This window comes from Pelodiscus sinensis, chromosome 1 (genome assembly GCF_049634645.1).
Source record: "Pelodiscus sinensis isolate JC-2024 chromosome 1, ASM4963464v1, whole genome shotgun sequence".
NCBI lineage: Eukaryota > Metazoa > Chordata > Testudines > Trionychidae > Pelodiscus > Pelodiscus sinensis.
Genome location: NC_134711.1, coordinates 305,519,797 through 305,534,813, shown reverse-complemented (window position 1 = coordinate 305,534,813; position 15,017 = coordinate 305,519,797). Strand labels below are relative to the sequence as shown.

The 15,017-nt window shown below is 40.8% G+C and overlaps 1 protein-coding gene across 4 annotated transcripts in view; it reads right to left on the bottom strand.

Moving 5' to 3' along the window:
• Positions 1-1,201: 1,201 nt before the first annotated feature.
• Positions 1,202-15,017, bottom strand: part of HEPHL1 (hephaestin like 1) — a 59,335-nt gene continuing 45,519 nt past the window's right edge. For 2 of the 4 annotated variants that reach the window (XM_075919361.1, XM_075919360.1), the window contains exons 13-20: positions 11,170-11,309; positions 10,068-10,208; positions 8,410-8,516; positions 6,749-6,971; positions 5,215-5,354; positions 3,998-4,157; positions 2,169-2,249; positions 1,202-2,085 (exon numbers count right to left, since the gene is read on the bottom strand). In XM_075919361.1, coding sequence (XP_075775476.1) covers positions 1,883-2,085; positions 2,169-2,249; positions 3,998-4,157; positions 5,215-5,354; positions 6,749-6,971; positions 8,410-8,516; positions 10,068-10,208; positions 11,170-11,309 — 1,195 coding nt within the window. In that variant the 3' untranslated portion in view covers positions 1,202-1,882. Of the gene's footprint in view, positions 2,086-2,168; positions 2,250-3,997; positions 4,158-5,214; positions 5,355-6,748; positions 6,972-8,409; positions 8,517-10,067; positions 10,209-11,169; positions 11,310-15,017 lie in introns of those variants that run through there. The other 2 variants (XM_075919362.1, XR_012900753.1) reach the window with 2 other exon arrangements.

The window sequence follows — 15,017 nt, the reverse complement described above, 5'->3', positions numbered from 1 at the left end:
AAGGGGTCAGCAAGCAGCCACCGGGGACAGATTCCTTGGGTGTCCAAGAATATGAGAAGGGGGGGGAGGCTCACATCAGTAGCAGGGGTCTTCCCCTCCCCCCCCACACTCACCACCAGCAGTGGCGATGAAAGTGGAAAAATGCAGCCGCAGCTTTCACTGCTCCGCTGGCTGTGTTTCTTGGGGGAGAGGTGGGACTGTCTCTGCACTCGCTGGCAGGAAATGGAGTGATGCGGCCTGGGGAGCACAACGAGCTGGGGCCACATTAGTCCACTTCCCCAGCCTCTGCCAGTGAGTGAGGGGGGACCCCCCCATAGTATCTCAGGCTGCATAGAGGCAGGGCAGGTATGAGAAGCAGGCAGAGCAGGCGCAGGGAAAGGTGGGGCTTGGGATGGAAGTGAGGTTGTCCCAGGTTGTCACATGGTCTGAGGGGCCGGTCATGTGGATGGTGGCTCTCCAGGTCCTCCCTCACCAGTCACCCATGGGTATCATTATATATTAGACCTGCCTTATTCTATCACTCTTACATTAAGTACTTGACTTCCTGAATAGTCTCATTGAAAAATCAGGGATTAAGCTACTACAAGTGTAAGTAAGCATCACAGAATCAAGCCCACAATAAGCAATAGTTACAAAACCAGACTACTTTCTTTTTAGTAACCCAAGGCCACCAACCCCAAAACACAGCAATCTTACTTAATGGGAAAAGAAAAAGCCCTCTTAACCTTTGATAGGTTCAGTGGGCCAGATTCTGTTTTTGTCATTAGGGGGTAGCTGCAATGACTCAAATGTTCTAGATTTGAACAAGCACTTTCAAAATCTGGCACACTGAAAATAGCTTAATATAGCATTACCCAATGGAGATCCCATTACATAACTATTGTATCACAGGGATTATGGGCCAAATTTTGCCTTCATAAACACCCATGCAAACATTGCACTCACTGGAAACACTAAGATGATGTACTGAACTCGAGGGCATAATTTGGTCCTGTGTATTACTTTTTAAGCACAAGATTCTGTTAAAATCTCTTTAAAGCCAATATGTTTGTATACTTATTTGAAAGTGATTCACCATTAGAGCTGTGTGAAACAGAAACCACACAAAACTCTTGTTACTTGTTTTGGGTTCATTAAGAATCAGGGTCATGACCTGATCCAAAGTCACTGAAGCCAATAAGAGTTTTTACATTGCCTTCAACGATCAGGTCCCACTTCCTGTTCATATTAACTCCAGGGGAAGCCTTGTGAGCCCTAGAAAGTTAATCCATCTGGGTCAACATGTTCACTGAGGCTTGTCAATCTTTTGAGGGAATCTACGGCCAATACGAGTTTGCATAAAAAGAAAAGCCTGGGCTTTGTTGTAAGTTTGATCAGGTTTCTCAATATGTTTTACTGTTTATTTGAACAAGAATCACCATCATAATTAAACATGAACTGAAACAGGAGAACAGGCTTGCACAATCCCCTGCTAAGTTTCACATGGCTCCAGTCACAATCCAAGTCAAATTCAAAATAATATTGATTGACTATATTTTACAGCATCAAAAGAATCAGAAGCCTAATACATTTTTTCATATGTCAGAGTCAAATCTTGCTTGCCTAACTCAAGTGAGCAGTCACATTGGCATCAGTGGGACCATTTGAATAGACGTCTGAGATGGCTCCCATTGAATTCAACTCACACTGACTTCCATAGAGTAGAATCAGCCTGCACAGACAAGCAGGATATGGTCACCAGGGCTTAAACATGCAGCCCATGTCATACGTGGCTTCATGGCTGCAGGATTGGGCTCTCACAAACATGTATCTTGCCTTATTTATACCAACAATATACAATGAAATCCAACACAGCTCTATAAATGGTCCTCAAAATACAGATTTATAGGGAATCGGTTGGGAGTGCACACTTAGGTTGCACAGTCCTGTAATATACCCTTTTTCTCTGGAAAGTGATGAGGATGATGAAGATTAATATTGCGATCAGAAGGACAAGGCCAATGGAAAAAAGTGCTATGAGCACTGAGTTTGCTTCTCTTGCACCCAGAGTTTTGCCTAAGAAGTTGATTCCTTTTTGATCACCATCTGCCAAAAGAAAAAGTACCATGTAAGTAATCCATACATCCACCTGCTGAAGTTTATATTATTTAAATAAAAGAGATCCATACCCTTTACAGGAGCCTTGTGTTTTACAGTAATTGTGTCATATGCTGTAGCGGTTACTCCTCCTTTTAAAGGAACTGTGTTGTCTGTGTAAAACAATTAAAGCTTACTTAGGCTGAAAACTGTACAAAGAAGCAGATTTCATAATCTGAGAAAACAGTGAATACATCAATTATTCTACCTGGGTAATGTGCAGAGATTGCCAGTAGATTAAGGGCAAAATTTCCCTTTCTTATAAACAACAGAGATCTCTGTCGCATTAGTTCTGCATGCTTTCACTCATATCAATAGAAGTTTCAAACCCAGAATAAGTGCAAATTACAGAACAGATTCACAGTGAACCATGAAGGATAATTTCAGTTTAACCTTACAATTGCTATGGTCGAAATCCATTGTATTCCTCCTCCTTCTACAGAGGAGGGGTGCAGCAGCCACTGAATGTGCTGTAGCAGCTGTGGAGCATCTGTATTTATTACCTTACTTGTGGACAGGGTGTGCCCAATAAACGTATTTCCATGCAAGAATGTGTCTCCTGAGAAGAGTTTATAAAGTTTTTACCAGCAATGAAATGAAAATATTCTCTGCATGTTAGATTTCCAAATGACTTGATGTGAAAAGTTCTCAAGCATAACATAAATTAAATGGACTTGCTTTTGCATTGTATTAAATGGACTTGCTCACAATTTCCACTAAAACCAATGATCACTGTTGACTGATAGGACTGGGTCGATATCTGTGTATAATTTTTTTCATCACCCTCCACAGAAGCCATTCCAACTCAAATAGTATCGTTTTTTACTTCACTTTTTCTAATTTTTTATTGTATTAAAGCCTTTAAAAAGCAGACAGCTTTTCTTTAGAGCAGTGTTTCTCAAAGTGGTCATGAAACCTCTTTGAGAAACCTGTTCACTGGCTGTGCCGGTTTGTTTACTTACCAGCACTGCAGCAGCAGATCCTCGCAGCTCCTATTGGTCTGCTACACCGTTTTCAGCTAAATCTTTTTATTCTGAAATGCTGCTATGTTGTTTCATGAAAATTGTTGTCCAGGTGCTTCAAGCTTCTCTTCTCTATGAGTGGGTTCCCCTGCCAGACTTCATCTCCCATGCTGTATCATGGCAATGTGATTTCCATGAGACACTGCCTCCCCTTACTTAAAAGGGAGACCAAAGTGCTTCATGGAATATATAGTTTAACCAAGGAGTCCAGCATACAGAGGATGAAAAGATGAGGCATTTTATAATTGAAATATTTTGGTGTAGAAACAAATGAGTATCAGATTACTTGCCCCAAAATTGAACCTTTCCACTGAGGAGGGGGTACGAGAAAGGGAAAGGGCAGAAAGCAAACATTTTCTAGATATATCTCTGCTCTGAGAATATAGCTCTAAAATAGTGTTTCTCAAAGTGATCCACAAAACCACTTTGAGAACTTGTTAATTGGCCATGCTAGGTTGTTTACTTACCGGCACTGCGGCCACGAAGCTTCGTGGCTCCTATTGACTCAGTTTTGCCATTTGCAGCCACGGGAAGTGGAGTGGGCCAGTCTGCTATTTCCCGCACCTCCCCTTAGCACCCACATCGCCAAGTGACTTCAATTCTTGTGGCGCTCCAAGAGGTTTAAAATTTGCAGAGAGCAGCAGTGACCACACTCTCTGCATTGTGGTGTAGGTCCACTCCCAGGAACCAGAAATTGGTGAAGCACAGAAGTATTCTGTAATTTAAATATCCCTACACCAGTAATGCTGGCTTTAGCCTTACGCTTCTTTCCATCTGTCATTTATTCCCAACTGTAATACAAGTGCACAGTCCTAAAATGGCATTTTCAAATACTATACCTGATTTGCTGATGGTAAAAGTTGTCTCCATGCCACCATGAATGTGGTCAGCTACATGACAGTGCAGAAGCCAGGTTCCAGGGTTATCTGCTCTGAGTTCAATTGTTTGAAATGTCCCAGGGAAAAGGTCATACACATCTGCTCTGTGATCCTTATCTGTCTGGGACAAGACAAAACAGCATTCTGAAGATTTCCATTACTATGGGTACGTCTAGACTACATGCCTCCGGCGACAGAGGCATGTAGATTAGGCTACCGGACATAGTAAAATGAAGCGGCGATTTAAATAATCGCCGCTTCATTTAAATTTACATGGCTGCCGCGCTGAGCCGACAAACAGCTAATCAGCTGTTTGTCGGCTCAGCGCGATAGTCTGGATGCTCCCCTGCCGACATCAAAGGTATTTGTCAACCGCCCAGGTATGCCTCCTGGGATGAGGTTTACCTGGGTGGTCGACAAATTACCTTTGATGTCGGTAGGGGAGCGTCCAGACTATCGCGCTGAGCCGACAAACAGCTGATCAGCTGTTTGTCGGCTCAGCGCGGCAGCCATGTAAATTTAAATGAAGCGGCGATTATTTAAATCGCCGCTTCATTTTACTATGCCCGGTAGCCTAATCTACATGCCTCTGTCACCAGAGGCATGTAGTCTAGACGTACCCTACCTGAGAACAACTCATTCATGTTCTTACTAAACTGTAAACTTTTTGGAGCAGGGCCCCCTTCCTTGTTATATGTTTGTACAATGCCTAGTCCAGTGGGGGATGAACCCCTGGGGCAACACAAATTAATACAAACGATTTCGGGTGCTACATTAGCAATATTAATAATGCCCTAAAACACCACACAATGTTCTTTGTTTTAAACCAAGGTCTTTAAATAGTTTTTTCAATGCAAAGATACAGAACATGGGTCTTAACTAAACCCTAGAATAAGCTGGTGAAATTTCCACTGACTTCAATTTGTGTAAACCATTCTCTAATTGTCCTGTATTACATACACACCTTACCTACTGATATTCATTTATATTTTACCCTACCAAGTCAGATGAACCATGAGCTTTACAAATTCTAACTAATTTTGCAGCATACACATGCACAACTCCCACTGATGACAGTATATGTGGATGTTAAAAGGCTGTGGGACCAGGCAAGAAGCTAGACATTTTTGCAAAAATGTCCCAACAAGATTTAAAGATTTTACTTCATTTTCACCAACCTTGAAGATGAATGTCTCCCCATGAAAATGGACTGTGTGGATGTCAATTTCATTTCCCATTCCTATCAAGTACCAGTTTGTGTTTGCACCTTCTTTCATTGTTAGTCCCTGGAGATTGTCATAGACCTTCCCATTAATTGCTGAAAGAATTACAAAGTGAGAGTGATTCACACTAGTGAACTAAATGCATCCAGCAAAGAAACAAGAGTGCTGAGGGTGCTGAAGAGAAACACAAGTACCTTGTTCTTGCTTTCTCTTTGCAGAGATCAAGAACTAATGCCATGTCTCATTATTTACATCAGTGCAAAGTGAATTAAATAAGGAAGTAAAATATTACCAAATAAGACTCCTATCTTCATTTAGTGATAGAAATGTAGCCGTGTTAGTCTGAAATAAAATACAGGACTATGTAGCACTTTAAAGATCACCTAATAAACCATCTTGTTAGTCTTTAAAGTGCTACATAGTCCTGTATTTTGTTTCATCTTCATTTAGGTCACTGGTAGGGTTTTATACACACTATGCTCTAATTGGGCCTGATTCACCACTGTATTACTCCAGTTTTACACCAATGTAAGTCCACGAAAATCCAGGGGAGTTATTCAGCACAAAACAAGTAACAAAGTGGTAAATCAGGCTCACTTTACAAATAGTGCAATAGCTGCTCAAGAAATGAGAAGAAAGAGAATCAAACTCAGATCTTTAAATGTGAAGGATTCCTGAAGTTGTTGTTCACATCTCAAAGGTTACAGGCAAAGAGACAACGCAGTTTGCATTTTAGTTTCAACACAGCACCATAAGTAGTTTATATTCCTTGCAATACATCAGTTTTAAAGTGCTGAGTGAATGGGCTTTATGCAGGGGCTCTACATGCGAGTAGTGGGGATGGATGCAATCCCACTCCAACTAGCTACATGTGCAGAAACACAAACTTGGTTTTTCAATGGCTGCTACTTCAGCATCCAGTCTGTTCTCTCCCTCACCTAGCAGTCTAGTCAGTGGGTTCTTGACACTTGGTTCCCAGATCCCAAACTTCATGACAATGCTGTTGCAAAGTGTGCCAACATGGAGCACATGTAGTGACAAGAGGTTGTAGAATGGTCTCTTCACATTCACTGGTAGTTTGGCTGATTTTTCCAGCTTCTGCACTCACACAAAAGTGATGGAGGAGGATTTGGCCCTTAAATAAGAGCTACAAAGCAAAGTTAATGAGTGACCCAACACCACCTGTCAGGGTCTTGAGCCATTCAGCACATTAACGAAATATAAACTAACTCTTAAGAAAACGCGTTTCAAGGTTCCCCAAAGTCTGCCGACTGATTCCAGTTTTGTTGTTGATGCCTAGAATTCACCCTTGTTCACTAATAACCATCCAGCTCACTAATTAGCTAGCCTACTATGTTTGTGAAGACTGTACTGCCAGATTATACATTTCCAAGCCAATCTGACTGTCTTTTGAAAGGACTGTATTTAAAAAAAAAAAAAAAAAAAAAGAATCATCAGTCTCTTGTTGCTGCTGCCACCACCTACATACCGTGCATGATGTTACTCTCCAGAAAGTCCGCGGTGTAATTAAAGTAATTAGGAAACTTATGAAGATACTTTTCAATATTTTCATTCAAGTACCAGGACTCGTTTTCATCAAAGACCAGGAACAGAAGAGCAAATTCACTATCAATATCTTTCCTTAAACCTTTTTCATTTAGTATTCCTTTTCTGCAAACTACCAGCGGCCCAATCAAACCACTGTGTGTGTCCTGCAATTAAATTAAAAAGAGACATTATACACATTACATAACATTGCTTTTAACCATGACATTGAGCTACAGTTAAATTAATAATTATTGATGGTCCACATAATATAACTAAGAAATAAATACAGATAAAATATATACCATTAAGAGTTGAAACTTATATTTTCTAATGGGATAAAGAAATGATTTACAGTGAAAATGCTTCCTGGAGAAGTTCAAGAATTATATTTTACAAATAGTCAGGACTGCAACATAGTTTTCTATTATAAACTCATATTTCCAGTTTACGTTGGTTATAGAAAATCTTTTAAATAATAGGTATAAAATTAGTTATTTCAACTACAGGAGTTTAGCTGCCACCATCTTGTAAAAAGTAAACGAAAAATTTCCTGACTGTAGAGTTTCTGTTCCTCCCACACAAAGTGGAAGATAAATTTTTCTACTACCAAGTTTTTACTATCCAATTTTGTTTCAATTCAGCGTGCAAATGGGATAGCTAAGCAAGATGGAGGTATCTGCATGTGGAGCACACTTCAGTTCAAATGGATTAAAGGTTTATCTACACTGCAATTAGAGGTATGACTGCAGCACACCTACACACACCTGAGCAAGCTAGCTCAAATAACAATTACAGTGAAACTGTGGCAGCCCACTGGCTGTACGAACCCACCAAGGACACTGGGTGTGTACTCGAGCGGCTGCGCAGCTGTGGCATTGCTGCTATTGGCATTTGAGGCAGCCCAAGTTACAGTTAGCTTAGAGATGTCTATATGTGTTGCAGTCACATTTCTGACTGAAGACACACCCTAAGAGAAAGGATTTCACAAAAGCATTGGGAGATGCTGAGTCTGAAGAGACTTCATCAAATGCGGCCACTTCATCAAGGTGCCTAAACGAAATATGAGCTCTTTCAAAAATCTGACCCCTGCCACACTAGAGACTTTTGGTCTAGGTGATGAAAGTAGAACAGGGATTGTCTATACTAGGAATCCAAAGACATGACCACCTGATTAGTAATCTGTAAACTAGAACGCCTTCTTCGTCTCAGCAAGATCTATTCTGTATGCTATTTAAGTCTGACGGTTCCTGCATTTAGTTGACTAAAAAATCTAACTTGGTAACAATGACTTTCTACCTTTTAGCTTTTCATGTAGTAAAGCAAAGTCCCATCTGCAACCAAACTGCCATGAAATTTTCCTAGGGACCAAATTCAGCCCTAGCATAACTTCCCTGATTTCAATGAGCCAGGCTAGGGAATGAATTTGGCCTTACTCATGCATCATCAGCTGTAATCTTCAAACGCATTAATTATCAAGCCCTCTAAACCCTTCTAAGTCAGCTGTCCTCACTCAAGAAGTGAGTAAAGATTTGCAGGCTGCAGCCCCAGTTTAGGAAGTCATCCTTAAAATAAGATAACCTTTAGGTACTATTTTCCAATTACCTTGACAAAATTCACTGTTGAATAATAAACCCAACTGATGCAGTTTGGATCAGAGGTGCCTGGACCTGACCTTTCTGGGACATTCCATCTGTATGTATTTATTTCCCCTGAAACAGTAAAGAGGAAACAGTTTTACCAACAGTTGGATGTTATGAGTTTTAAAAATATAAGTCAGATCTATTGGTCTCATAATCAGAAATGTAGAGTCAAATGTGCATCATATGCATTGAGGAGAAACTATGTGATAATGGGATGAGGCCTGCGAAAATGAATTCTAATAATGATGCTGAATTCTAATTTTTATTAGAGGTTAAAAACAAACCGGAATATTCTTATCATGATTATGTAGCATGAAATAAGAACATAAGAATGGCCGTACTGGGTTTAGCCCATTAGCCTGTCTGCCAACAGTGGCCAGCACCAGGTGCCCCAGAGAGAGTGGACCAAAGACAATGATCAAGCAATTTGTCTCCTGCCATCCCTCTCCAGCCTCTGACAAACGGAGGACAGGGACACCATTTCTATCCCCTGGCTAATAGGCTTTTATGGATCTAACCTCAATGAAATTATCTAGCTTCTCTTTAAACTCTGTTATAGTCCTAGCCTTCACAGCCTCCTTTGGCAAGGAGTTCCACAGGTTGACGACGCGCTGTGTGAAGAAGAACTTTCTTTTATTAGACTCTTCACTATCTGTAAGTGGGGTAAAGTTTTGGTAAATCCCTTAGGTTTTATTGTTTTATGGTTTGGGAATGGGAATCTGGCATCTGTGCATTTTAAAAATGTGTTTTCCTCTCCTTTGTAACTAAGCTCTTGGCCCATGGGAGGTCCCCCCATGAGTATATTAATTGGTGACTTTTCCTTCTAGTCATTATGCTTGTAACAGGAGTATTGTGGTGATAATAAAAGTTCTTTCTCTTTCTTTTTTATTAACCTGATATTGGTTAATGGTTTTGTGTCCTGGTTTTACTGTAGGGCTGAGATTTCCCAAATGATCTCTCCCCTGGCTTTCTTATCATTACTTCGGTGGTGGCAGTGGATTTTTATCCCCAAAATCTAGGTTTTTAAGATTTTGGGGGGAAGTTTTATACCAAAGCCTAGGAAGAGAAGGTTTTGGGGTACTTTTGCGGGCCCCCACTTCTGCATTCATCATGCCAGAGTGGGGAAAAAGCCTTGACACACCCTTATTGATTTCAGTGAGTTTGCCTAAATATGGGATCAAAAGAAAACAGAAATATGTTGTATAACAATTCCTGTGTTCAAGAGAGCTCTTCTACTCAAGCCTGATGTCTATTGCTTTTATGGGGCAGAATTTGCAGTTCTGCGTGCCCAGAGCAAAGTTGCTAAGTGTATATCTAGGCACATAATTTTAACGTTTGAGCCATTAGTAGTGTTAATTATTGTTTCTGAGTGTCCAGAAATGTCACAGAAACAAATGAAGACATATCGCTACCCAAATAAGCTTACACATTCTAGAGCCTTACTAAGAAGAACTTAGATAGACAGACAGAGATAGATAAATGTATAATTTACTGTGTCCAAAAAAGACATGTAACTATCTGTAAGTTTGAAAATAGAAATGTCATATACGATTTTTAAAAGAACTTCATATAAGATTGAAGGAGCTCTTCTGTTGCTAAAGAAAAAATGGTCATACTCACCTGGCATAGTGATTAGTGTTCCAGGTCTTTCTTCACTGCCCACTTCTTCTATGCCATGCGCAGTTATTGAATAGGGCCTGATACCTTTATTCTTAAATATAACCAGTATGGAGTCACCAACTTCTGCATGGATTAAGGGCCCTGATTGAAATCAACAAGCTATGGTGATTAATGATGCTCTTGATTTTGTCCAGAAGTCAGGTCAGAAATGGATATTTAATATTATTTTTACAAGTTGTAGAATTGACTAGTGCTTAACCTGGAAATTTATTTTGTGGCATGTCACTGCTGTTCATAATGAAAGGAAGGAGAGATCAGTATAAATCCACATGCCAAAAGGAGCTGTAAAGAGGCGTGCTAGCAGCCCCTTCAGTGATAGGTAAGGATGAACAATCATACAGTCTTACCAAACAAGAGAATAGTCACATAACCTGTGTCTATACTAGAGACCTTACAGCAGCACAGTTGTACAGATGTAGCCATGCAGCTGTAAGATTTCTTGTGTAGTTGCTCTATACCAACAGAAGAGAACTCTCCCATTAACATAATTAAACCACACCCCTGAGCAACATAAGTTTTGCCACAGAAAAATTGATCGGGGGCCACAAACAAACAAACAATCCAATAAATCCATTACACTACTTACTTGATCATCAATGTGGGAGGCAAAAAACCACAAAACCTACACCTCATTCTCACTTAACTTGGCACATGCCGTACTCCAGTCCTGCGGGGAGGAGGTCTGCACCGAGGCTTTGGGCTTTCGGCCTGCAGCGCAAGGACTTGCTGCAGGCCGGATCAAATTAAGTCAGGGGCTAGATCCAGCCCCGAAGCCATAGGTTTCCCTCCCCTGCTTTAAAGGGATGGGTAAATCTTAAAGCTGGCACTCTTATATGTGCTTCCAAATAAACTTCTTCCTATACTAGCCTAATTAGAAAATTATCTTTACTATCACTGATTAAAATCTGAAGTGATTTTGTGTGCAAAATCACTGAAAAATCTGGGACAGATACTTCTACAATACAATTGACACAGCCTGTTTGGTTTTGGTAAGAGATGCTCTCTTATATTTGGCATCCTTTGTGAGCTAAGAGATACTCACCTAAGATTGCCAAGTGTTCCTCCTGTGCTGATCTCACTTTGTGCTCTGTAAATTCTCCACTTGTGTATTCTCTGTAAACCACCTTCTCGTACTTTGATCCTATCCGATCTTCACCTGAGCTTACAAAAATTTCCCCATAACTGGAAATTAAACAGACAAAAGTTAAAAGTGCAAAAGACTGAACGATCTAAAGTGATAATGAAAGATTTGGTTTATGTATTACTTGCTGGGGAACACCTCTTTAGCATTCAAGTTAAGGCTTTTATTTCTGACAGGTGACAGATATGTGGCCATCTAGGACTTAGCCGCCTTTTACTGCAATAGCTTTACCTAACCAGTATTGGAACCTTCAGGGGGTAGCCAAGTTAGTCTGTACAGGATAAACTTAAAAACAACAAAACAGACCAACAAAACATGTAGATAGTATCATGAGCTTTTGTGGGCACATCCCACTTCTTCAGATGACCGAAGTTTCGCACAAAGAGCAATTCTGATACCAGCCAGAAGAGGGCAGTGATACACATTAGCCACCAGTGTTACATATTACAAATTTCTGACAAAAATGCCAGTACACATAAGTTCTCTTTTTGGAAATACCAATTATTCAATCCTCCTACTCCAGGCTGACACAGTCACAAACCCACCATCTTGGACCAAATACGAGGGGGAAGAGGAAGGGTAGATTGGCCTGCAGGGGGCATTCAAAAACAAACAGGAGATTGTCTTCATTTGCTGCATTGACCTTTTATTGCAGAGCTACCTGCAAGCTGCAATTTAAGAGGCATCTCTAGATTGGCTCATCGCATATTTTTTCAAAATGAAAGCAGAAAAATATACTTTTATAGTATATAAAATAGTTTTATACTTTGCATGAATGTACAAGAACAGCCGTTCATCTGACGTTGCTTGTAATCAAGGTCCTTGTTCTTGACTCTTTCTGGGATTCTTCTTCACTATTACATGACATATTGCCAATGATTCTCAAGAAAGCTCTCTTTGTTGGGTCTTTTTTTGTACTCTTCCCTTTTTTTTACTGGGTACATATCGCCAGAGTGACACATATTTCTGAAGTGGTTAAGTTGCCAAGTTCAAAATCCCTTTTACGTTCTTTGGTGACTTAGATGTAAATGAGTATTGCACATAGATGTACCAGAAGGCACAATATGGCCCTATGCATACCCTGTCCTTCAACTCCTGAACACATTTTCAATTCCTTCCAGATTCCAAGTTTGCCTACGAAGCACAGTTCAGGAGAGCAGTTAAAATATGGTTTGGTTATGGCAATCCTGGAAGCCCAAACAGTATTTTAACCATGGGGGACCTACTGTGCTGCAAGGTAGGAATTCATTTTGCAGTAGCTAGGACCTGAGTGCCTTCCTCTTCAATAAGATCTTCTTTCTAGGCTAGGTCTACACTGCACCTCTCTTGCGCAAAAACCTATGCAAATGAAGCGTGGATTAGCATATTGCTGCACTTCATTTGCATAATTAGGGGCAGTTTTTTGCGCAAGAGGCTTTTGAGCAAAAAGGAGCTGTGTGAACGGCTCCTTTTTGCGCAAAACCCCCCTCTTGCGCAAGAGCCATTCTTCCTGAAAAAATGAGGAAGAACAGCTCTTGCACAAGAGGGGTTTTTTTTGTGCAAAAAGGAGCCATCCACATAGCTCCTTTTTGCACAAAAGCCTCTTGTGCAAAAACAGCTCCTAATTAGTTATGCAAATTAAGCATGATAATATGCTAATCTGTGCTTCATCTGCATAGGCTTTTGCGCAAGAGAGATGCAGTGTAGACATAGCCTAGGAGTGGCTGAGGAATTCTCATTTAACTGGGAGTTGAGAGTGCTCAGGATCTTACTGGCTAGAACTCTAAGGGCCTGATCCAAAGCCATTTGCAATAACAGTAATAGAATCTGGCCTTCAATAACGCAGATTTTCCTGAATTCTCATACTTTGTAGCTCTAGTGCCGTGCCAGACTAACTTACCTGTCCAAGAGTATAAAGAACTGGGTAAAGCAAAGTACTTTGTGTGGCAAAACCAGCTTTAAAAGCTTTTTAAAAAATGGTTTACAGAAAAGGTAAATATTTTTCTTATTTCTAAGCATAAAAAGAAAAGAAGAGACAAGATGGGTGGGCCAGTAAAAGATATTACCTGACCCACCTGTGTCTCTTGTATCCTGAGACCAACACAGGCTACACACTGTGAACAGAAAAGGAGGCAAATAACATACTTTGCTTTGAAAAGTTGGTTTACTTGCACTGTACCTGATTTCTATTTAGTGCTAATGTAAAATTACTTCCTGTATAGGTAAGCATTCATCTTGATTGTGTGTAATTCATAATGTTGTGTCTGATGCCGCATACTGAAGACATGCAACTTTACTCATCTGAGTCCCATTCTATTCAGAAGCAGTGCTTATAGTAAGTAAAGTTACTGGTATGTATAAGTGTTTGCAGGGTAAGACCTTTAAATTTCTCCTGGCTCAAGGTAAGCGAGTTGTTTATTCATACCCTCAAAGTCAAGCATCCAGGCAGCACTTGCCTGTAAAATTAGCATTTGTGACAGAAGCCCAGAAACTGTCCCCTAAATAGATATAAAAGGATGTCATCTACTTAATAATCACTTTTCTGACTTGCCATTTTTACAAGACCTGTAACTCCTAAGGGGTATGTCTACACTACCCCGCTAGTTCGAACTAGCGGGGTAATGTAGGAATACCGCAATTGCAAATGAAGCCCGTGATTTGAATTTCCCGGGCTTCATTTGCATAAGCGGGGCGCCGCCATTTTTAAATCCCCGCTCGTTCGAACCCCGTGCCGCGCAGCTACACGCGGCACGAACTAGGTAGTTCGAACTAGGCTTCCTAGTTCGAACTACCGTTACTCCTCATTCCACGAGGAGTAACGGTAGTTCGAACTAGGAAGCTTAGTTCGAACTACCTACTTCGTGCCGCGTGTAGCCGCGCGGCACGGGGTTCAAACGAGCGGGGATTTAAAAATGGCGGCGCCCTGCTTATGCAAATGAAGCCTGGGAAATTCAAATCCCGGGCTTCATTTGCAATTGCGGTATGCCTACATTACCCCGCTAGTTCGAACTAGCGGGGTAGTGTAGACATACCCAAGGTTACTAAAACAGAAAGAAATGTAAGATTTATTTTTCTAAACATTCATTTGGTTGATTTGGGTCAGTGTCACTGGTTCTCCCATACTGTTGCTCAGAAGTTCTCCCTAGTTTTTTCTGGGGGGGTGGGAGGAGAGGCTTTCACACAGCAATAAGAGAAGAAAAAAACATTGAACAAATAGGAATATAGGACTATAAAAAAAAACACATTGGCAGGGAGCTGTAGAGGCAAGTGAAGTTATATGGCTTGTGTGATCTTGGGCAAGTCTCTTAGGCTATGTCTAACACTGCCGGATTTTGCCAGCAGATAGTATGCATATGACGCACTGATTAGCATTTTGTCACACTTCATTTGTATAATCTATTTGAGTCGTTTTTGTACAAGGGGTTTTTGCACAAAACCAAGCAGTGTCGACATTCCCTTTATGCGCATCACCCTTATGCCTCCCCAGGAGAGGGATAAGGATCTTGTGCAAAAAGGGTTTTTTGAGCAAAAAGGAAACGTCCACACTACATATTTTTGCTCAAAAACTCCTTGCGCAAAAATGGCTCGAATAGATTATGCAAATGAAGCACAACAAAATGCTAATCAGCGCTTCATTTGTATGCTCTCTGCTGCCAAAAGCCGGCAGTGTAGACAAAGCCTTAGGCTACATCTACACTGCAGGCTTCTTGCGCAAGAACAACCGCTCTTGCGCAAAAACTTGCGGATCATCTTCACTGCACACGCGTTCT